General features: G+C 45.3%; 1 protein-coding gene across 6 annotated transcripts in view; it reads left to right on the top strand.

The window, feature by feature from the left end:
• Positions 1-24,588, top strand: part of ARID1A (AT-rich interaction domain 1A) — a 69,869-nt gene that overhangs the window by 27,004 nt on the left and 18,277 nt on the right. For all 6 annotated transcript variants that reach the window (XM_089898417.1, XM_089898418.1, XM_089898416.1 and 3 more), the window contains 2 exons: positions 372-824; positions 1,817-1,933. In XM_089898417.1, the coding sequence (XP_089754543.1) occupies positions 372-824; positions 1,817-1,933 (570 nt within the window). The remainder of the gene's footprint in view (positions 1-371; positions 825-1,816; positions 1,934-24,588) is intronic.

Raw genomic sequence — 24,588 nt, 5'->3', positions numbered from 1 at the left:
CTTGACTCTTCGTTGTGGCTAGGATACAGATTCCTAGCGCTTATAAAAACAGTCTAGGCCATGATAAAAAGAGTAGACTCATTGGTGAAAACAGCTGTTCTTGAACTCTTAGTAAGTTGACCAGATTTTTATTAAATAGTGTAAATTTTCTGCGAATGAATGTAATCCACTTAAGAACAAACCAACTAGGAACCCAGCCTGGCTGTCCTTCCTGGCTCAGTTTAACAGGGTTGGTAGAAAAACCCTGGGCTTTCTAAATGTGAGGCTTGGCTTGCCGGCTTCGTATACCCATCTTCAGGGCATGGCTTCTGACATAATCACCTTTCTTCATCCAGAAGGGTCAGTGCTAAAAGTATCCTTTCCTTTTACAGATTCCACCTTATGGACAGCCAGGCCCCAGCGGGTATGGTCAGCAGGGCCAGGCTCCATATTACAACCAGCAAAGCCCTCACCCCCAGCAGCAGCAGCAGCCCTACTCCCAGCAGCCACCATCCCAGACCCCTCACGCCCAGCCTTCATATCAGCAGCAGCCTCAGTCTCAGCCACCGCAGCTCCAGTCCTCTCAGCCTCCGTATTCCCAGCAGCCATCCCAGCCCCCCCATCAGCAGTCCCCAGCCCCGTACCCCACCCAGCAGTCCACCACCCAGCAGCACCCCCAGAGCCAGCCCCCCTACTCACAGCCGCAGGCACAGTCTCCTTACCAGCAGCCGCCACCTCAGCAGCCAGCATCCTCGACGCTTTCCCAGCAGGCTGCGTACCCTCAGCCCCAGTCTCAGCAGTCACAGCAAACTGCCTATTCTCAGCAGCGCTTCCCTCCACCACAGGTAAGAGGCCCCTTCCTCATGCCCTTCCCTACGTGTGACCGCAGACTTTGGGGGCTGGTGTCATGAGAACTTTGCCTTACAAAATTGGTTCTCTAATTGAAACTAATAAAGATATAACTGCATAAAAACCTGTAGCTCTCCATCCTCATGAAATAGGGCAATGGAAAGTTGCATAGGCAGAAAAGAAATAAAGATAATGGGACTGATTTTTTTTTTTTTTTTCTTTTTTTTAACTCAGAATTCAGAACTTGAGCATCCAAGTTAGTTTGGTCTTTTTTAAAACAGTCGCTTTGGGAGGCTGTATTGTACATTCATCCAACTGCCATTCCATTCTGCTATTGCTCAAAATATTTTGGAGCCCTTCATTTGAAACTGCTGTCAGAGCTGACATCACATTCTTTAGAATAGTCTCAGTGGTAGCAAATCTCTTATTTTTTTGAGAGTGGATTTGATTTTGGGAAATAGCTAAAATTCATCTGTAGCCATGTCTATGAACAAGGTAGGTGATAAAGTCTAAATAACAACTTGGGCTTTATTCTTTAAGGAGCAGAAAGAGGAGAATGACTGAGTGATGACAGGTCCATTAAAGATTTTGTGCATTGATGGCATTGTTGGAATAAATATCTTTAAAGGAAGCAGTACTCATTTTAATGTAGAGGTCCTAGCGTGAGTTTTTTGAATCAGGTGGTCTCATTCCTTGATAGATATAACTTGTAGTTAGCTAGACTTTAGCATTTATCCCCAAGTAACAGCTTTCTGTGGGTGGTGATAAATGGTCAAGAGTGCCATCAGAGAGTCTTATGTCCACTGTTGACATTCTTAAGAGCCACAACTTGTTTTTTTCTGCCTTTGGGTAATATTGTGTGTGATTGGGCGGTCTCTCACACCTAGCTTCCCCTGTTGAAGAGAGCCCCATAGGCCTTTCATCATGAAGCAAGCTTGCCTGGTTTATCAGTACCAAGCTCTCACAGCTTTTGTTTTTCTTGTTTTAGGAGTTATCTCAAGATTCATTTGGGTCTCAGGCGTCCTCAGCCCCCTCAATGACCTCCAGTAAGGGAGGGCAAGAAGATATGAACCTGAGTCTTCAGTCAAGACCTTCAAGCTTGCCTGTGAGTATTTCTGCCACCCTCTAAAAGATGATGGGGGCAGAGAGAAAAGCAAAGAAGACCAGTTTCTGATTGGATGTTTTGGTGGTATTGAGCTAAATGAATGATGAGCTATTCCTTGAATTCAGGCTCAAAATTCTGAATAGGAATTTATGGACTGACCTTATAGAATGTCTGTTTTGGTTGCCTGCCCAGGGAGGAATATGTGTGTGATCTCTGTTTAGAGCTCTAAACGCTGTTTTAAAGTTTTTTTGTTTGTTCATCTTACTTTTGAGGGCTTAATTTTTAGGTGTTTGTCTGAGCGGTAAGCTAGGAGGTAGGATCTGGGGTGCATTCAGCATGGATTGTCACATTGAGCATGGCGGAGTAAAAGCAGATTTTCTAGTTGTTGTTTTGTGTGAATAGGTGCTTTTGTCTAGTAGAGTTTTTGGTGCCCAGATGCTTGGTTAGTGTTTATAGAATGGACCGACAGTATCCTGAGAAAGACAGTGTGGTTTGCTGATTAAGAGCTTGGGCTCTACACTCAGAGTTCCTGGGTCTGCATTTTGACTCTGCCGCTAACTCTGGAGCCTTGAGCAAGTCACTTAACCTCTCCGTGCCTTAGTTTTTGCATCCGTAAAATGAAACTCTTAAGTACCCACTTCATGGAGAGGTTAATATTAAATAAGTTTATATAAAGAGAGTACTGGTGCTTGTAGGTGCTCCATAAATGTCAGCTGTTACCATCATCATCTTAGAGGGACTACACTTGACGCTCTAAGGCAGTTAACACCGACTATTAAACAGTAGGCTGGTTCTGGGAACATTGACCTTTCGTCTTAGCTCTGCCAGCACACGTAGGCAAGTCACTTAGGCTGGGCACAGGAATAAAATGGAATGTTCTGAAATCTAGTAAGACTGCAGGTAGCAAACCTTCCATTACAAACCTGGCTTCAGTTTAGGAAATGGAAATTCAGCCACAGGTACAAATAAGATTCTTTTGAAATTTTGATTCTACTTGGATTTGAAGCTTGTCTCTTCATTTATTCTGACTTTGGAGAAAATGGTTTGGGGATCTTTAAGGAATAGGTGGGAGGCGGGAACTCACTTCATCGTGAAGCCTCCATGGCTTCCCTTGAAGATCTCTGAGCCATAACCTTAGTAGGGCAAGGTCTGTGGAGTCCCTCAGCACCTGTAATTCAGGCTTCCCAGGCCAGGATGAATAGCTATTGTCAGATGGGACTTCGGAGACTGTTGACTTTCTCAGCTGAGGAATTGGGGGAGGAAGTGTCTGAATAAGGCAATCACTCTTTGTTCCCTTCTCATTAATGCCTGTTGCAATCCTTTTCTGCATCCTGAACTTCACTGGAATGTGCTTTTTAACCTGATTCAGTCAGAACTGTGTAACCACTCCCTCATCATCTATGGTCTGTAGCTAAATCTGGGTGAGGTACACAATATTGTGGCAAGAATCCAAATCGGTGGATTTCTACCAGTGCTGTAAGTTGTTCCTCATCAAAAAGTTTCTGCTTGTTTCTAGTGACCTTTTGATTGGACTGTATTTGATAGTTTTTAGTCCTGAGAAACCTAGCACACAAACATGTTGTGTGTCTTTTGAGGGTTGCGGGCCTTATACTGTTGAATCCAAGAGCTTGATTTGACCTTCTGAAGTGAAGACACTGGTAGCCTCTTGGGCCCAGGAGAGGGTTGTCCCTGGGTTAGCCTATCACAAGGAGCATTCCCAAGTTCAGGCTTCTACTGTAGATTCATACAAATGGGTCATTTGCTTTGTAGTAGAAACTCTGTGTGAGAGGTGAGCAGGCTGGGTTATTGGCATCTTGTTTGTTGAATTGCTTTTTATCCCTCTGCTACTTGGACAAAGAAACAAAAGGTGGTTTACTCTTCGAAATTTTGGTTTGATGCCAGATTTGCCTAGCCAGGCTGGGGAAATAGTCACATCTGAAGAAGGGAGAAGGCTGGATTCCCTGCGAGGGGCCCACTCCTTTCTTCAGCAGGTGTGTTAAGGGAGCCCTAAGTTCGCCAGTGAATCCCTCCACTCAGCACGTGTTTGTTTGGCTCCAGAGCAGGTGCTGTGCTGACTGGAGGGCAGCCCCATCAGTGTTCCACATCCCTCTTTGCAATCATTCGCCTTTCTGGCTTAGCCCTAAAGGCATTACGATTGTGACCCTTGACTTAAAGGCTCAGTATGGTTTCTGATCCTGATTATTACAAAAATTAGATTTTGAGGAGTTTTTGCTCAGCTATTAATGCCAAACCATTTAGCTACTATTATCCTGATTATGTTATCCCTCTATTAAAACCTCTCAATTATTTTTCATTAATCTTAGAATAAAATCCAAAATCCTTATTACAAAGGCTATTCTCCGCCCCCCTCCCCGCCCTCCCTTTCTGATTTAGTAGGTCTGGAGTGAGGTCTCAGAATTTGCATTTCTAACAAATTCTTGATGCTGCTAGACCAAGGATGGCACTTTGAGAACCTCTGCTTCATCCTTTTTTGCTCTCTGCCCTCTCAGTTTCTGTAAGGCCCCATGCCTTTTCTGCTTCCAGCCCCTTGCACACAATCTTCCCTTTGCCTAATACACTTTTCCTCCTAACTTTTCCCGTTCGTATTTCAGACTACATCTTCAAGATCATTTCCTCAGAAAACTCCTTCCTAATCAAGCTTCAAAACTCAGCTTAAGGGGCTTCCCTGGTGGCGCAGTGGTTGAGAGTCCGCCTGCCAGTGCAGGGGACGCGGGTTCGTGCCCCGGTCCGGGAGGATCCCATGTGCCGCGGAGCAGCTGGGCCCGTGAGCCATGGCCGCGGAGCCTGCGCGTCTGGAGCCTGTGCTCCACAACGGGAGAGGCCACGACAGTGAGAGGCCCGCGTACGGCAAAAAAAAAAAAAAATCTCAGCGTAAATAACTTCTATGATGCCTTCACTGACTTAAGACAGTTTTTTAAATTAATTAATTAATTAGGTTGTGCTGGGTCTTAGTTGCGGCAGGCAGGCTCCTTCGTTGTGGCAGGTGAACTCTTAGTTGCAGCATGCATGTGAGATCTAGTTCCCTGACCAGGGATCGAATCTGGACCCCCTGCACTGTGCCACCAGCGAAGTCCCTAAAGGTAGTTTTTATTTTATTATTTTAAAAGCCTGCAATATTTAAGATATATGAAAAGGTATAAAAAATAATTAGTTGCCTGAGTACCCATCTTTAGAAACCAAACCTTGCTGGAACAGGTAAAAGCACCTTATATAGCCCAATGGGATCACTTCCCTACCCTTGTGCCCAGAGAAGCACTATCCTGTATCTGAGGGTTTTTTGCTCCGTCTTGCTAGAGTATTTTGCTGATACTTCTACGTTGTTGGGTCTTTTCCACTAGACAGAAAGCTCTTGGAGGGTAGGCATTGTATTATTGACCTCTGTGCCCATAACACGTATCGCATTATACCCAAAACCAGTGGTTCTCTACCTTGGCTGCATGTTAGAATTACCTGGGAAGCAAATGATCTTTAAAACCAAGGGCCAGGGTTCACAGAGTTCTGATTTGTTTGATATGGGGTGAGGCTTGGGCTTTGGTATGCTTAGAAGCTGTCCTAGGTGATGCTGATTTACAGCCCCTGTAGAGATCCACTAGTCCAAACTATGTCAGGTTCCTTTACTGTAATAGACCATCTTAGTGCCCATGCTTCTTGTCAGTGCTTATCTCAAGGGTAATTTCAGTTACTTATTCCAAGCTTAGTGAGGGTAGACTTGCTTTGTCTTGCTCAATGCCATCATAGTGCCTGGCATATAGTAGGTTCCAACTCATTGAACAAATAAACCTGAGCAGGTTCACTGATCATCCAAAAAGTGTATGGCTGACAGGGGACAGCGTGACCATATTACCAGATTGTTGTTTTCACTGCTAGTGCAAAGCGGTTATCACAGACTGATATGGGAATGCCCAAACTTCATTTTAGAGGATAGATTAATTTATTTGTGCTTCCTGACAGTGGCCTTAGGAAGAAATGGGGTTGGGGTTTGTCATTATCTTATAGCTACCACTTCACCTTATGTTAAGAAGGTTCTTGGGACTTCCCTGCTGGCGGTCCAGTGGTCAAGACTCAGTGCTTCCATTGCAGGGGGCACGGTTCAATCCCTGGTCAGGGGAAGTAAGATCCTGCATGCCACACGGTGCAGCCAAAAACAATAAAAGAAAGAAAGAAGGTTCTTGTAAGGGGTGGGTGAGCAGATCTCTAGGTGTTTCATTAAGTCTTCAGTTTTCTTTATTTTGGGTCAAAATCTGTAAGGGAGTCATCTGTAAATTGGTTTCTGACTTTTGATTATAGTCATTTTTGAGAATGACTTGGAGTTGCATCTTGAAAAGCTTCTATTTAAGTGATTCATTCAAGTGTATGTGGTTTCCTTGGAGTAATGACTGCTTCCCAAATTTTTCTTACTGCAGCACATTTGTAAATGTACATGTTAGTCTTGAAAGTGTACCTGGGATAGAGTTTCCATTCAGTGGTGCAAAATGGATATAGGATTAAAAGCCTTGATCTGGTAGAGGTTAGCTATATCACTGCTTCTCAAACTTCAGCATGCATTAGGAATCATCTGGAGATCAATTAGAACAAGATTACTGACCTCTACCCAGAGAGATTCTGATTCAGTAGTTGTGGGGTAGGACCCAAGCATTTGCATTTCTAAGAAGCTCTCAGGTGGTGCTGTAGTTCTAAAGACTATACTTGAATAACAATGAGCTTTGGTAGTCCTTTGAAAAGGGAAGAAAAAAATGACTAGACTAGGAAGCCACAGTGGCAACTTGAATAATAGTGGTGGTGACTTACACTGTCGTTTGACTCTTGATGATCTGGAGGGAAGACTGCGGGTTGAAAATGAAGGAGGGGAGACCTTGGGAGAGACAGACTGCCTGCAGCTGTGCCCCCTGCAGTTTATTCCGAGGTTAGGGCAGCCCTTGCGTTGCCAGCACACCCTGGGAGCTCTCAGCTCTGTGGCACTGATTGCTGGATCCCTTGTATAAGTTGTTCACCAAATCCTAGTCTACCTCAGAAATGGCTTTTAAATCCCTTGTCCTTCCTCGTTGCCTTTCTTTCAGGCCCCCATTATCTCTCACCAGGTGTTTTGCTACAGAGTCCTGACCTGTTTCTTTTCCTTCCAAGTCTGTCCTCAACATAATCACCAGAGTGATCATCTTAAAAAATCAAACTTGGCAAGTTAACACTATTGTTCTAAAACCTCTGGGTACTTGTTGTCTATAGGTTTAAGCCCAAGTGTGACATACAAGTTCCTTTGTGATCTGGAGGATTGAGGATATTTTAAAAAGAAAAAGAAAAGTAGGTAAGTTCCCTGTCTTACCTGTAAAACCTGGCACCCTGTTTGCTGTGGTTGTCATATAGGAGGCAGAATACGCATTAGACAAGGGTTGAACTTTGATGACTTCTGAGGTAATCTGAGCTCTTAAGTTGGTGAGTCTGAGTATGACATGGTTGCAACCCTCAAGGATCCTCCTCTGTTTCATTAGTAAAATAGATGGAAGAATGTGTGCCTGAATGTTACAGTGAGTGCTGTCAGGCCTTGGTGAACTCAGTGATCCACTTATGTCTAAATAGTAGAGGGAAGACATCATGGCAGAAGTTTAGTTAGAATGAACTAGGTATGGATGTATTGGGGTGGTTGGAAAGGAAAGTACAGCCTGAGCAGAGGCTCGGTGGGGGTGGGATGACACTTAGAGGGGCTGGTCAGGATCAGGCTTCCCAGGGTGGGGAGTAACAAACAGGATGGAAAGCTAGATCACAGGGGCTGGAGCCCTGGTAGGATAAGGGAGCCATTTGGACCTTATCTCATAGGCCTGCAGATATGTAATTAGGGCAATAACATGATGAAATTAATGTTTTACAAGATGATCCATTGGTGTGTAGTATAGTTTGAAAAGGGGATAGTCTGCAAGCAAGGGGATAAGTTAAACTGTTGAAATAGTTCTGGTGTTCAGTGGAGTTCTACCCCTCTGTCTCATTTACATAACCACCTAGTCTTAGTTGTGAGATGCACAGGAAAGAATCTATAGAACTGAGAATAAGTGCATTCTACTGGCTGGAAAATTTAACCATGTTGTATACTGGGTTGGGGCGGGGGTGGGGGATCTCATTGACGGAAATAGAAAGGTTAATAGGAAAACTCATTTCTGAGGAGAAGTTAAGTTCCATATAGTGAGATATCGAAAAACAAATGCTTAGTTACTAGTTGGAGATAGGAGACTGAAACTTGGGTAAGAGCTGAGTCTGGATAGAACTTGAGAGTTGTCTGCATAGTGGTTAATAGTTAAACCATGGAATGAAGTTAAACCACCCAGACCATGCAGCATGGAGAGAGGAGCCAGATGGAGCCCTGGACAATGCCTGTGGTCACTGAGTAGAAGCACCCAACACGTAGCTGGAGAGATTGGAGGGGGACCAGGATCGTGTCACATTTCCATATTTCTGGAAGCCAAGGAAGGGACAAAGATGGTGTGCATCTGAAGTATTTTCAAGGAATATAAAGTTAGATTTGTCATGAAGCAGGTTACTGGAATACTTCTGAGGTAGGGAGAAGACCTAATTTCTGAGGGCTGGAGGGAAGGAAATGAGCAAGGGAAAGGTGTAAGGGTAACGAGCACCCTTGAAAGGCATGGAAAGGGAGGCAGCTGAATCGGCCTGAATTCCTTAGCTTCATCTCAAGACCCACACGTGTATAAAGCAGATAGATACAGAATGGTGACGTTGCTGGCAGAACATTAGGAAGGTATAAACAGGCACATCTTTCAGGAGTTGCGAGAGAAGGGAATCAGGGACACTGGGTTAGCTTAAAAGGGACACTATATATCCTTGACTGAAGATGTCTCAGACACTGCCATTGAAGATCTCAACCATATTTGTTTGCTCTGGTTAGATAGGAGTGGAAGTTGTTGATGCCAGGAGTGAGGTGAACTGGAGTAGGATTTTTTTTTTTTTTTTTGCGATACGCGGGCCTCTCACTGTTGTGGCCTCTCCCGTTGCAGAGCACAGGCTCCGGATGCGCAGGCTCAGCGGCCATGGCTCCCGGGCCCAGCCGCTCCGCGGCATGCGGGATCCTCCCGGACCGGGGCACGAACCCGTGTCCCCTGCATCGGCAGGCGGACTCTCAACTACTGCGCCACCAGGGAAGCCCAGGAGTAGGATTTTTAATATCTGTTAAATTATCTAAAGATATTGTTGTATCACTTGGGTTTCCAAGCCCTTCTTTAGATTTCTACTTAACAACAAAGTAGCTGTTAGCACTCATGCTTTACTACTGTGATGTTCTCAAATCTTGAGAGCTTGGGCTATAGTGATCTGGAAAGAGGAAATGGGAGGGAACTCTTGTAGAATCTGAATCTTAGAGGGCAGGAGTGAAGCCAGGAAAGGATCTACAGCCAAAACGAATCTTCCTGGAAAGGCAGGAATTGAAATGTATTAAGTTGAATAATCACTTCTATTTTACATAAGAAGAAACTAAGGCTCGGAATTGGGATTTGAATCCAGTTTTCTCTGATATTTTAGATGAAATATTTCCTTTAGCATCCCACCCAGCAGAGGAAGGTCATGGACAATCTGATTCTCTCTTAATGTTTAGCCAAAAGCCTGAACCCTTTGTCATTTAACATTTACTAGAATTGTCCTAAAAGAAGAGTATAAATGTATTTCCATTTCCCATTTTTGCCCAGACCTGCCTGTGATGGAGGCATAGATGAGTTGTGAACTGAAGGCACAGGGAGGAGTGGAAGAGGGAAGATGGCCAAATCTATAGGTCAGGCCTGCTGGAGGTACTAACCAACTGGGGAATCACCTCAAACTGAAAAGTTGACAAGAGTGGTTCTTTGGTTTCCTCGTGTTGTATGGGAGCCTGCTCTGTGCCTTTTAAAAAATTTTTTAAGTCTATTTTTTAAAAATATTTATTTATTTATTTATTTGCCTGCGTTGGGTCTTCGTTGCTATGCACGGGCTTTCTCTAGCTGCGGCCAGCGGGGGCTGCTCTTCGTTGTGGTGTGTAGGCTTCTCATTGCGGTGGCTTCTCTTGTTGGGGAGCACGGGCTCTAGGCACGTGGGCTTCAAGTAGTTGAGGCACGCAGGCTCAGTAGTTGTGGTTCACGGGCTCTAGAGCGCAGGCTCAGTAGTTGTGGTTCACGGGCTTAGTTGCTCCGTGGCATGTGGGATCTTCCCGGAACAGGGATAGGACCAGTGTCCCCTGCATTGGCAGGTGGATTCTTAACCACTGCGCCACCAGGGAAGTCCCTGTGCCTTTTTTTTAAAGCAGTGTCTTGATTAATGCTAAAACTTTAATCAGTTAGATCCTTGGTACTGGGGAAAATGTGGTCCATTATCTAGCAGCACAGATATCACCTGGGAGCTTGCAAGAAATGCAGATTCTTGGGCCCCACACTAGCTTTATTGAATCCAACACTGTTAACAAGATCTCCAGGTGATTCATGTGTCTTATGGTTCTGAAGCAAGGAGGAGTTAGACCCTGAAAGCTGAGAGTAATATTTTCAAATAAAATATCATGCCAGAGACTTTGGAATACAATAAATTTTACTGTGTCTAGTAAACCAGTTGTTTTGTGGGTGCTCTGGGGGCCCTGACTCCCTGTGCCTACAGTCCAGACACTATTATGGGGCCATCTACAGCTCCCAGCATACCTCTGCAACCTCATCTCTGGCCACTCGCGTGTGCCTTAAGCTCCTCACAAGCCGTGGTCCTTCCTGCCATTGTCCTTTTGCTTAAGGTGTGCGTGTGATCTCTGCTTCCCCCCCACCCCCAACCTTTTTTTTTTTTTTTTTTTTGGAAGCCCAGCAAACTTCTACTTTGGCTTCAAAACCTAGCTGTGAAATACCTTCTCTGGGACTTCTTCCCATTTTCTTCATGTTGACGTAGCATTATGCTGGTACTTCTGCTTGAGTACTCAGGCCTGTGTCTAATACCTGTGTCTAATACCTGTGTCTTACTAAGGCAAATACTTAGTAAACCTTTGTTGACTAGCCCCTAGGTTCTTGCTACCTACCTGATCTTGGGGACCAGCTTTTTGTTGTCTAGGTTTATTGGTGAGGGGCGGGGGGGCGGAATGACAGAAATTCTCTAAAGGCTTAAAAAACTGGAATGTTTGTGAAGGATTTTAATTTTACACTGTTAGTGTTTCCTTTCATCACATTTCATGGTAAAAGGAGGCAGGACCAACGGTTTTTGCCTAGGTTTTCGATGGCTTATTTTTAAAGGGATAACAGAAATGTCACTAGCAATTTTGGTACCCAGAGAAGCTGGGCCATTCTGAGGTTGGTGACCTGTTTTCTTTATATCTGACTGTGTATCTATGCTTGCTCCCCTTGAATTGTAATCCAGGTGCTCTTAGAAAGTCTCATAAAGGAAATCCCCACCCCCTCTCACATATCTGCCCAGACTGCTCAGAGCAGCATGTACCCTGTGCAAGTAGCTGTCCCTTCTCTAGAACGCCGGTTCTCTGGTAGGACTAGCCAATCTGCTTCTCCATCTTAGTCACGCTGCTTTGGCCCTGATACTGCCTGGCGCCTGCTGGAGCCTGTGCTGCTTGCAGCAGATTACTGTATGCTTGTTCCTGGGCCCATTTCCTGTTTCTATTCTAGTTGCTGGTGGCTCAGCTCTGCTTCCTGCCTGTGTGTCTCACACAGATTCCTCTTGCTGGAACCTTTTGTTTTCTTCGGAACAACTTCATTCTGAAAACTAACTGAGCCTTAGGTCTAGTGTTATGGCTCCTGGGCTCAGTTAGCGTTACTGAGGACTGGTGGGAAGTACCCCATCCCCACCAAGCATATCACTTCGATTTGACCTTGTTTTTCAGTTTGTCCCCAGTCCTGCTACAGGAAGCTGGTGGTTCGTTACTTCAACCAGAAATTGGTATAAGAAGATAAACTGGGGTCTTGTAGGCCAAATGTATCTTCACTTATTAGCAGTGCAGGGCTGTCAGGACTGCTGTGCCCTGGCTCTTTACCACCTGGAGTATGTAAAACATACTTCCTGCTGCTGAGGAAGACAGTTGGTACCCTTTCTAGCCCAAGCCCGGAGAATACTTATTTGGGCTTGGGCAGGTAATGCTATCTCGGCAGAGTAAAAGCTTACAGAGAATATAGGGATGGAAAGGAAAGCATGTGCTGACTCAACCTTCCAACTTATGTGAGCAGTTCAACACCCCTCAGAGCTTAGGGTGGGAGGGAGAAAGTACAGGAAGGTTGTAAAAAAGGAAGAAGTGAAGGAGGTTGTCTTGGGCAAATGTATTTTAAAGTTCTAGGCTTCCCCATCTTGCCCATTTTCCCCCAGAAGACTCTGACTCAGGGAATATGCTTTGTGAATAATTCTCTTCTTTTCCTTCACAACTCCTCTCTTGGGATCATCTGACAGCACTGTGTCAGATAGAGTGATTTCTACACTGAACCTAGGCCATGCTAAACCCTAGGTATGTTTAATAGAGAAGTATTTAATATAGGGAATTGGACTTAAAAATTGTTAGGAGGATTGAGGGAGCATGCTCCAGGCTCATCCTCCAGGAATTGGGATCTAGACCTAGATCTGACCCACCGAGGGAACTCCTGCTTGTGAGTCCCTGTCAGGCTGAGCGCTCTGAATCTGCTCTCTAGGGGTCAGTAAGCTGGAATCAAGAAGCAGCAGCAGCTGCTGCTACAGACCGGCCCCCAGTTAACCGGAAGATGAAACCAAAACGCTCCTGTAGGAACAAGTGGAGGAGACAGACGTATGATCACTGCCATGCTTTGATCTAATCTTGAGTCTGCTTCTAATTAGCAGAACCTGAATTATAGCCAAAACCCATCTGCAGGGATTCTGGGAAATGTAGTTTTTAGCTTTTTAACCTCTGCAATTAGGAAAAGAGTAGAATGAAGTTAGCATGAGCTACTCCACAGAATATTCACCACACTTAACACAAACACCACCATCCCCCCTCACCCCACTCTTTACATGTATGAGGAATCCAAGACCCAAGAAAGTTAAAGGACTTGCCCAAGGTTATTCAGTAAATGAGAACATGGGCTTCCCTAATAGTGAAAACCCATTGCTTTTACTATTAGGACAAACTCCTATGAAGGGTGAGTAAAAAAGCTCCTTTAAGGGAAGGAAGAGTGCCATATTCAGAAAACAGACTTTGGGGGCTTCCCTGGTGGCACAGTGGTTAAGAATCTGCCTGCCAATGCAGGGGCACGGGTGCGAGCCCTGGTCCGGGAAGATCCCACGTGCCGCGGAGCAACTAAGCCCGTGCGCCACAACTACTGACCCTGTGCTCTAGAGCCCGTGAGCCACAACTACTGAGCCCGCGTGCCTAGAGCCTGTGCTCCGCAACAAAGAGAAGCCACCGCAATGAGAAGCCCGCACACCGCAACAAAGAGGTAGCCCCCGCTCGCCGCAACTAGAGAAAGCCCGCGCACAGCAATGAAGACCCAACGCAACCAAAAAAAAAAAGAATAAATACATTAATTAATTAAAGAAAAAAAGAAAACAGACTTTGTCGTCCATATTCTCTTCTCTTTGAGGAAAGGGAAGGAGGAGGTATGGAGAGATGTGGGGTTGAGACTTCTAGGCAAAGGTAGTGATACTGTAGCTTCTGGATTTGGGTCTCCTCCATAGGAAGATGTAGGAAGCATCTACTCTGGAAGGAAGAAACCTCAAAAACTAGAATTTCTTGAAATTCCTGAGTCACCATATGGATGAACTCAGTTGCCTAGGTGACAGTAGCTTTCCTCCATCTATCTCCCCTTCTCCTTCTCTCTTGTTGGTGCTTTTATAACCTGCAGAGCTGTCTGGGAGACTACCTTGGTGAAGTACATGCCCCGGTTCTGCCATTGTCCTTCTCCAAGAAGACCAAACAAAATCCAAAAGCTAGCCCCTAGATTTGGGATTGTGAAGCTGTTTCTTGTCTGCCTGGGGAAGGTGGGTGAGGGGTAGCTTGGACTTTCTGAACAAAGTCCTCCTAGAAATGCTATATTTACAGAAACCACTAGGGCCCCCCTGCACCAGAGTGAGAATCTTGGTCCAGAGAGGAGGGCCCATGGGTGTGAACTATGTTAACATACCTGATAAATCAAGCATGGAATCAGCTCTGTTGTCTTTTTCTCATATTTCTAAGATATTTGATGTTCTACCTGAAAGTTGTGATGAAACTGGTATGTGATCTAGTGCTGCCCCTTTGGGGGCCAGTGCTTGATCTCTTGCTCCATCTACTTCCATGGCCAGAACCTATTTCTCCTCCCTGGTGTCAGCATGGAATTGGCTGGTATTGTGATGTAATCTCTGATTGCTGTGAGGCGGAGCTCCATCTCCAAGCTGTTAGCTTGCTTCCCATTGACCTTTCCCCAAGGGAACTAAGAAGCTGTGCCTTGTTGAAGGTGGGAACTAGAGGTTGAAGGTTCAGACTGAGAGCAAATCTGTCCCTTAAGGCCATCTTTGTTGTGGGAGGAATATTGACGGTTGTTTACTGAGGTGAGTGAAGGTAATTTCCTGATATTTGAGGGAAAGTAGGAGAGAAACCAAGTTCCAAATAAATTCACTGCATCTGTATTCAGAGGAACTGTCATCAAGAATATTCGTTCTTTTCCTTCCTCGTCTTTTGCTTTTAGGACTTGACTATGTCTTTCCCCGTCTGCAGAGTTGTTGTTGTTTTTTTGGTTTTAAAGGCCTTCAGGGCTGTCTTTTCTGGTTTAGGATTCTATCCATTCCCCACTCTCAGATTTCTTTGTTCCACCCCCTCCCCCCCAAATCTTTGGATTTTATCTAGACCCGTAGGTCATGGTAGGGAAGACCACTGGCAAATATAAATTTAGGCCTTTAAATATCAAACCAAGGAGGCCATCCAGCCCCCTAGACCTTGGTCTACGCTGTGTTAAGCACAGTGCCAACTTTACCTTCCCTACTTGTGCACATTACGTCCTCCTTGCTTTCTGGTTGCTGTATTTCTGAGGAGCAGCCAAATGAGGTGAAGCCTAAGGCAGTACCCCTCCCCCTTACACTTCTCAGATCTAGAATTCTGCCGTCTTTTCCTCTCCCCTTGTTCCTGTTCTCCTTACTCAAGTTCTAGGATCCAAGCTGATGATCATGGTGGAACACGGTCTGTGTGGTTGGCCTTCTTGACAGGGAATGCAAGCTTGGAGAAAGTAGGGGGTTCTTAACTTCTTTGTCTTCTCTAGCTTTACAGTGCTCATTTCCTGCTGGGATTAGAATAGCCCTATTCCATAAATATGCACTGATCTTGACTGCTCTAACTCAGGCCCAGCTCTGACCTAGTTTCATTTTTTTTCAGATTTGAGTCTTAGCAGCTAGTGACCCTTACAACACTCTGTACACTTTTGGCCAAGAGGTGGTTTCTGGCTAGATGAGACATTCTCTAATGAGAAATGCCTAAGTGAGAAGAAACCTTGGCAGGGGAGGGGTATGTGTCAGAAGGCTGGTCAGGTAGGTAACATGGGTATTACACAGACGTGGTGGGGTCTGTGACAAACTAGAAAGCAAGGTTTCAATCGATCAGCACCTCTGGGAGTTCTAGGATCTATTCTTTTCACAAGTTGGGAACTTGGATTTTTTTATGTAAAACATCTGAATTATTAGAAAGGTCTCATGGGGATGTTGGGCAATGGATTAAAAGGTTCTCTGGGGCCTGTGGGTCTGCCCCTGCAGCTTGTGGATTGCCCGGGTAGCTTTGGTTCCCTTGAGCTGGTGCTTACAGTTTTTCTGGGTTTAGGGGCCAGCTGTGGGAAACACCATCTATCCGTTGCCAACTCTTATTGTGATTTTGGTGTTTGTTTTATTGGCTTGGGGAGGGGGAAGTGCAGGGGAGATGTTGAGCAGAAGCACTCAATGTGATTAAACCCCTAGCCGAGCAGATCTGTGGGAGCAGCGCATCGACCCCTGGAAAATCAATGGCTGCTGCAGTGGCCGAGCTGCTGTTTGGAGGGGCGCCCACCGCAGGAGTGCCGGCCGCCCAGCACTCTTTCTTCTCCCCACTTTTTACCTCAGCAGCGCCCTCAGCCTCCACCCAAAGGGTCAGACCTACGTCAAGAGATTTTGCTGAGGTGGATTAGAACAGCAGGTTCTTGTTTTTTGTAATTAGATTGAAATTTCTCCAGTGATACGGAGCCCCACCTCCCGACAGCCTCCTTGCCCGACGTTCCTTCCCTGCACTGCAGTTCTATCAAGAGCTCTCTTATCAAGTGGCTGAGGCCCTTTCAGGATCGCCCTTCTCAGTCTTAGGCAGGAGAGTCAGTTCCCTTGATGACAACACCCAAGAGTCCCTCCTTCATTGTGGAGGTCTGGAGTGGAGGTGTGCAGGGTTAGGGTGGGGGAATGACTATTAAAGGAAAGAGACTAATAGAGATTGGGTCTAAAGAGGATGCTTTTGAGTAATATTTATCAAGCATTTATAGTCTTTTGTGTGCCTGGCATTTTTCTGGTCACTAATAACATAGGAGAATATAGCTCCTAAGGCTAATGAGGAAAAAGGCAGATTCAGCACAGTACCACCAGTCCTGAACACTGGGTCTAGAGGACCTTGAAGGGACTCTGGGCTCTGCCTGCGGAGCGAGCGTGAGGGGTCAGGGTAGTTATACTGTGATTGTGGAGGCTTTGCCCCCACAAAGCTGTTCTCATCTTTGAAGATCCCAAGGCAGAAAACAATTTTAGTCTGTAGTTGATACACCTATAGTGCAACTTCAAGCAACTGTTCTTCCCACCCAGTTCTCTTTGGTGGCTGGGAAATGGGCTACCCTGTTGTGTTAGAGGAGAGCTCTGTTGCCCCATTGTTGGCGCGCGGCTGTGGGCAGGGGGTTGAAGCTTGCTTGGCACATGCCCCAGAAAGGAGTAGTTTGGGAGTTGGGGCTTCTAAACAAGACCCAGTTGTCCTGCAGTTTGCAACAGTGGCTGCAGGGCTGGGTGAGGAAGAAAGTGTGAAATTATCCGAGATGAGGCTGACTAGAGGCTAGGAGTGTTTTGACTTCTCTCTCTGGGCCACACCCTTATGCTTGATAATAGGGTTAGGGCCCAGGAGTACCTGCAGAGAGAGATCAGACACCTACTTTCATGGGACTTAACTTCCTGCTTATCTCCCTAGATTCTAAGTCACTCTCTCCTCCCTCCTCACCCCTGTACATTAAGTATCCTTCTGAGGACCCAGAGGAGAGGAAAAGTACTATACCCTTTAGTATAGAAAAAGTAGGTTTAAATTAAGTGAGTTATAGGTGACAGGGCTGACTTGAAATAACCATGAAAGGAAGAGTGATTTATAAGGAAGAGTGGCTAGGAAAGAGAGGAACACATAGCATTGTAGACTTGTAGAGTTGGATTATCTAGTTTTATTCTTTCCTTCTGCAGAAGAACTAAGTGATACCTAGTGAGGTTAGCCTCTTAGAGTCATGTAGCTAATCACCCGGTGTGTCTGGAGACAGACTGTTGTTGCCTCACCTTGTTTGGAGCGTGGAGCCTAGCCTTTGATAGTGGCAAACTTCCACCTTATGGTGGAAAGAGTGCAGGCTGTGGAATCGAAAATATGGGTTTAGACCCAGTTCTTCTGTTTAATAGCATTCTCTCCTTGGGTAAGTCATTTAACTGCTGAGCCTCTTGCTGCTTTGTTAAAATGGGGATGGTACCTACCTCAGAAGATTGTGAGAGTGCAATGTGAGACAGCCACGTACCTTAGGGTTGAACACATGATAGTCAGGTATTCGTGTCCGTTCTGAGTCCCTTAAAGGGGGAGACACGAAGGGACTTGGCTTTTATTCCTCTTTCCAACATCCTTTGAATTTGGAGATTTGGTCTCCCAGAGCTTTCTTTATGAAATTTGTTGAGTATATTTAGGGGATTTCGTCTTGGAAGTGGGCCCCTGAAAAGCATTCTGGAGACAAGAAAAGTCTGACCTTTCTCTACTGTGCATTTCCCACCAGGCAGCCAGAGGGTACCAAGAAGAAATGATTCATTATCGCCAAAATAAAAGCTTGTAGAAAAAGAGAAGTGGGAGTTTGGTGAGGGGTTTTTGGGAACTTGGGGTGGGGGGTTAAGAAATAAGAGTTCTCTCAGCCTTTCCCAGAGCAGTTTCTTCTATTCCACACAGTGAGTGTAGTCCAGGCAGGAGATGGTGCTTGGTCCTAAGCTGCAAGGATAGTTGCCAGCCTCTGTGTCTTTTCTTTCCCCTTCCTTACCACCTGCTTAAATCCTGACTTGGAAGTAAGAGGCAGCCTCTTCTGTGTGTTGATTCGTTCTTGGCATTTCCACCAGCACCGCTACCGCTAGCCTGCTCTCAAGGGAGGGATGGCATTTAGTCTCTTGGACTAAGACCACATATTAGAACAACAGAGCAGCAGTCCTGTAACTCTGGAGTACCTTCTAGCCTGGGTGGGTCAGATCGCCCATCTTTCCATTTAGCAAAGACTGAGGAGAAAAAAGAGAGAATTATTGTACTGAATATTTTTTTGTGAGTGTATGATAGAGGTAGCCTCTTCCTCCCCTGACCCTTGACAAATATGTTGCTTAAAGAAGGCTTTATGAAAAATCAGCTCTCCCCAAAATTTATTTGCCTTAAGTAGTTCTGAAGTAATGAAGTTTGTCTTTTTCCTTGAAGTTTGTTAAAACTATTGCCTCCTTTCCCACCATCTGCCTTTCATCAAAGTTAAGTTTCCCAACCTCTTCTGTGTTCTTCAGGATTTCCTCCCATTCTCCAGCCTGGGAGCAGCCTCCCACAGGGACCGTGGATCTGTTAGGCTGGGCAAGTATGTGTGTAGAATTTACCTGGGGCGGATGGTTTCCCTGCCAGTAGTCAGCACAACTTGGCAAAAGCTCTTCACAACTGAAAGAATATGAGGACTCCATCTGGGGGTTAACAAAAGCTCTATTTCTCGAGGATTCAGCCAAATTTATGAGAAAACCCTGAATCTGAGCATTGCTGCTATGAGCTTGTTCTTTAGACTTCCTTATTGATGTTGCTTAATCTGTTCAGCAAAATGAGCTGATGTCATCCTTGTGAGTCTCTGTCAGAAGATTGTTTAACCCCCCCCCCCCCACCCTTCTGTAACCCTGATCTGGTATCTTCCTGCTTGAAAGTGTACTTAATCAGGCAGCCAGTTCATGTTAGAATTTGTAGCTCTTCCTGTGAGAGCACTGCAAACACCCCCCAACCCCACCCCACCCCACACACACACCCAGGGAGGTATGGACTGTGTGATTTTGGGCATGGTTTTGTTGTGGTGTGAAGAGGTGTTAGCTGCTGAGTTCTGTTTGTCAGCAGAGCCTGACAGACCCATGCTGGCACTCGCTGGGGCTGGGCAACCAATCACAGCTGGAACAGTTATCGTCATGGAATCCCTATGGGCTTCCTCTATCAGGTCACATCCCAAAATAACATTGGGCAGTATTTCAAGTGAAGAAACGAAGGCTTTCGGGGCTGTAGCCAGCCTGGAGTGTGAGATTCTGTGTGAAATAGTTGGACCTGCTCCAGCGCTTTTGATCTGCATGGTAGATGAGCAATAAAATGCATGAAACACGTTGGAAACACGTGAGGAAATTCTCCCTGGCCCTGCTGCTTCCTTGGAACTGGCAGGGCACTGAGTGGGCTGATCCTCACCTCCTATCTCTCAGCAGGATTATGCTTGGAGGAATGCAAGCCCGGGAAAAGAGATCTTTCCACTTACAGGGCATTGCTACAATTCTTTCAGCAGTCCTCCTAGAAGACACCTGTTAGGTGGACTCTTTTGGGAGAACTGAGAACCTGAGTCCTGAAATGCTAAAGGTCGCCCCACCAGGGAGAGAGAATAGGGGCTTGGATTGATTGAACTTTGTGTGATACGTGTGCTGTAGAAAGCCGAACTTGTTAGGCACATTGAAGTCTGACTCAACAACCAGACATCCGGCTTTTTGTGGAACAAAAGACCTGAAAAACTGGCTTTTTGTAGGGTAGAAAGCAGAGGTGTGTCCTGCGCAATAAAAGGACGTGGAGTTCAGAGCAATATCTGTTCATGTAGATAGAGGAGGGAGACTTCTTTTGGAGTCTTCTGCTTTTACCACTCCCTCTCATTTCCCAATAAAAACATTTACTGTGATTAGCCACTCAGATTGATGGGTGTGTCTTACATCTTATACTGCTGTGTGTAGTTAGTTGTATCTCTCATTCAGGGTATTGCTGCTGGTATTGCATTTTCCATATGGCCCTGACTATATGGTGCCGGTAGAGTTTCTTGCAGATGCCCCAGACTCAGATTTGTCACAGACTCAGATTTGTCCAGTCTTTTTCGTCGTATAAATGAGAAAACTGAAGCCCATCTTGTTGCTAGCTTGCCCAAGGTCACAACTGATAAGTACCAAGAGCTGGGCTTTGGTCTCCTAACTCAAGGTTATGATGCTTTTTCCTCAGTCTATATAGTATCACAGCGTAGTGGAAAGAGAAAGAACATAGGCTTTGGGGTTCAGCAGATCTGGGTTCGAAGTCTGATTTCTGCCACTTACTGGCTGGATGGCTTGGGCATGTAACCCCGTCTCTGAGCAACCGCTTGCTCCTTTTCAACATGTTAGTGGTGGTGGTACCTGCTTCCAAGAATTGTAGAAAATTAACTCCATAAAATGCCTGACACATTGTAGATGCTCAAATGATAGTTACTGTTAGTATTAATATCAATGAGCTGTTCCTTCCTATGCTAACATTCTGGTTCTTAATACCTTTTTAAATCAACTCCCCCCATGCTGACCCGTTGCCCTCTGATGAAAATGACAGTTTGAGAGACTGGCTTCAAACCAACCAAATGAGAGAGATAAGAAGATTAATGCTGATTCTTCCCCTACGGTTACTCTGTGCCCGGGCATCCCAGCCCACGTGGACTGCTGTTGACAGTGGTTTACTTAGTACTTTTCCTCTACGAAGCTCAGGGCACTTTACCAAAACTGACAGCTCTCCTCAGAATGCCTCTGTGAAGGAAGCCACCACATTGCCACCACAGGTGCCTCCAGGGTCCTGAGAGCCCAACCCCAGGGGCTGCCAGTGGTTTTTTTCAGGCTCCTGGGATCCCTCAGGGTGGGCTAGGACGTTTGCTTGTGTATCTGTGGAGAGCCTGGTTTTTAACAGATGTGTGGCTGAAAGAGCATCTGTAGGCCCCGCCCTGACCCCATAGCAGCGGTTGTTGGGTTGGTGGGGTTTTTTCCTTTTTATTTTTTTATTGATATATATTTGATGTACAATATTATATTAGTTTCAGGTGTACAGTATAACGATTCAGTATTTGTATATATTGTGAAATGAGTAACACAGTGAGTCTAGTTAACATCGTCACCTGTATAGTTACAGAATATTTTTTCTTGTGATGAGAACTTTTTAAATATTTCGGATATACAGTTTTATTAACTTTAGTCGCCATACTGTGTACATTACACCCCCATGGCTTATTTATTTTATAACAGGAAGTTTGTACCTTTTAACCCCCTTCTCTGATTTCTCCCCCACCACCTCTGGCCACCACCAGTCTTCTCTGAGCTTGGTTTTTGTTCTGTTTTGTTTTAGATTCCACATGTAAGTGAGATCATACAGTACTTATCTTTCTCTGTTTGACTTATTTCACTTAGCATAGTGCACTCAAGGTTCATCCATGCTGTCACAAATGGCAAGATTTCATCCTTTTTTATGACTGAATACTAATATTCCTGTGTGTGTGTGTGTGTGTGTGTGTGTGTGTGTGTGTGTACACCACATTTTGTTTATCCATTCATCTGTCATTGGACATTTAGGTTGCTTTCATGCCTTGGCTATCGTAAATAATGCTACAGTGAACATGGGGGTGCATCTATCTTTTCGAGTTAGTGTTTTGGTTTTCTTTGGATAAATACCCAGAAGTGGAATTGCTGAATCATGTGGTAGTTCCTTTTTTTGTTTTTTGAGGGACCTCCATACTGTTTTCCATAGTGGCTGCACCAATTTATATTCCCACCAGCAGTGCGCGAGGGTTCCCTTTTTTCCCACATCCTTGCCAATACTTGTTTCTTTTCGTCTTTTTGTTAATAGCCATCCTAACAGACGTGAGGCTTATTGTGGTTTTGAATTGCATTTTCCTGATGGTTAGTGATGTTGAACATCCTCTTTTTTTTTTTTCCTCCTCAGTTCCTCAGAAGGTCTCCAAGGATATACACCAGATGGAATAGGGATTCCTCTATTGAAGGCAGCAGAAAGAGAGCAAAGGGGACTTTTAAGTTTACCTATACTGTCTCAGCTGTTTTTACCATGAGAATGTTCATGTTTTACTTGTTTAATCAAAGACAGAAATGTTTAAAACATTTAATTTTTCAAGGCCATTTGAAGAGTTCTTGTCTTATGGATAGACCTTCAATTCCTGTTCTGTTCCAAAGTATGCTGATTTCTTTTTCCTCTAAGCAAGTAGCTCTTATTATTAGAAGCTGGTGGTTTGGTAAGGAATGGAGACAGTAGGAGGGAATGCTGAGGAAAGCTACTGGTCCCTAAAACAGAGCATTGGGCTGTGGTTTCTGTTATAAACCAGGGCTTAACAAGTGGCTTTCAAGGCCTTTTCTGGCCTACACAGTTGGCTCCTCTTGTCATCTTGCTGCCTCTTTGAGTTTACTCTCCTTGGTTCAGAAGCTAGGTGTCCCTGGTACAGCTTAGCCCTCAACGTGGGGAAGGAATCCTCCTCTCTTGGGATGAATCTAGGGCTCTTCATAGCTCCAGGTACTTTAATCCTTTGAGACGAAAGAGGCCCTTTGGTGTTACCTAGAGGAGGGCTTCTTGAGTTCTCTTCCATGCTGGGACTAATTCTAGTTGCAGTTTGCGAAAGCATGCTATGGTGTACTGGGTCTGCTTCTTGTAGGAAAGCTAGCACTTTCTGACTTCTCAGCTAACACTGAGAGCTGAACACAGACACAAATGCACACCTACCTACTTGCCTTGCCTTCAAGGCAAGCTTTGTTCCCACAGAACTCAGCAGAAATACTCCCAGCCTAGGGAAGTAACCAACTGGTTTGCAAAGGTCCAACCAACCTGGATACTTAGGGGAGAGCCTAAGAGGTGCTCTTTGATCTCCAATGTTACTGGCCGACTCCAGGGTCAGAATCACCTTGAACTGATCTCTCCAAGGTGAGCTTGTTGTGGGAATAGGAATAGACTCAAATCAGGCCATTTTGGATTTCCTTCCTCTTCAGCTGTGTCTCTTTAAGAGAACTCTTTTCTTAACTATTTGAGTATTAGGGTTTTCACAGACCTGAGCGTGTACCGAAAGCTTTCATTCTTTCTTCAAGGTACAGTTAGTTCCCAGCCTGAAGTTAATGCGTGATGTTGAGCCCATGGTATTGCTAGAGAGTGAACTTGGGGCTGGGAGTGGGTTGGGGGTGCATTTCCTGGGGTGAATATTTTTATTTTTTTCGTGTGCCACGCGGCATGGGGGATCTTAGTTCCCTGACCAGGGATTGAACCCACGCCCCCTGCAGTGGAAGTGTGGAATCTTAACCACTGGACTGCCAGGGAAGTCCCTTTTGCTATTTTTAAATATTTTTCATATTGAGCTCCTGATTGCTAATCTTGGGGTTTACTGACCTAGAGTGAACTCTTTACCGATTAATTCAAGACAAGCACAACCTCCAAATAAATACCAAATTCTCATCGAAAAACTTAAAACTAGGGAAAAAAAACTGGGTTTGTTCAGTTGGCAAACATTTGTTCATCCCTGTTGTTGGCCAGGTGTTAGGAATGTAGTCCCAGACCCTCTTGGCAGTTAAAGAATTGTCTGTGCAATATATCCCTTTCTTACCTCCTACCCCTTATGTTTTAAAGTATGGTAACTTGGAGTGAGTTCTTGGTAAATGTAGGTTATAATAATTTGATGGAGAGGGGATCTGTGAATGTTGCCCAAACTTGTTAACATTTTCTTATAGCTCCTGATGCTGTCCTGGCAGTGTTTTGTTAAGTTTCCCCGTTGGAAAAGAACTAAAGGCTCGCTGAAAGAGCTGCTCTCTTACGACTGTAGAAGTTGGGGCTGGGAAAGAAGATGAAAGTACTACATGTGCTTCTGGTAGATAGACCAGAAGATAGACCAGATAGACCAGCAAACTATAGCTTGTGGGCTAGTTACTTTTAAAAATTAATTAATTAATGGCTCTGTTGGGTCTTCGTTGCTGCGCGTGGGGGCTACTCTCGTCGCGGTGTGCGGGCTTCTCGTTGCGGTGGCTTCTCTTGTTGCGGAGCACGGGCTCTAGGCGCGCGGGCTTCAGTAGTTGTGGCACATGGGCTCAGTAGTTGTGGCTCACGGGCTCAGTAGTTGTGGCTCGCGGGCTCTAGAGCGCAGGCTCAGTAGTTGTGGCGCATGGGCTCAGTTGCTCCGCGGCATGTGGGATCTTCCCGGACCAGGGCTCGAACCCGTGTCCCCTGCATTGGCGGGCGGATTCTTAACTACTGCGCCACCAGGGAAGTCCCTAGTTACTTATTTTTATAAATGATGTTTTGTTAGAACACAGTCACATCCATTTGTTTATGTGTTGTCTGTGACTGCTTCTGCACTCTGGTGGCAGAGTTGAATAGTTGTGACAAAGACTATGTGGCCTTTAGAGTCTAAAGTATTTCCTCTCTGGCCCTTAATAGAGAGCTTGCTGTATGTAAGCTATAGTATCACGACTGCATAAATGTG

The sequence above is a fragment of the Delphinapterus leucas genome, chromosome 1 (genome assembly GCF_059928025.1).
Source record: "Delphinapterus leucas isolate spDelLeu-1000000601 "Yukka" chromosome 1, BTC_Dleu_Yukka2, whole genome shotgun sequence".
Taxonomy (NCBI): domain Eukaryota; kingdom Metazoa; phylum Chordata; class Mammalia; order Artiodactyla; family Monodontidae; genus Delphinapterus; species Delphinapterus leucas.
Note: the sequence above shows the minus strand (reverse complement) of the source record. Positions and strands in the feature narration are given on the sequence as shown.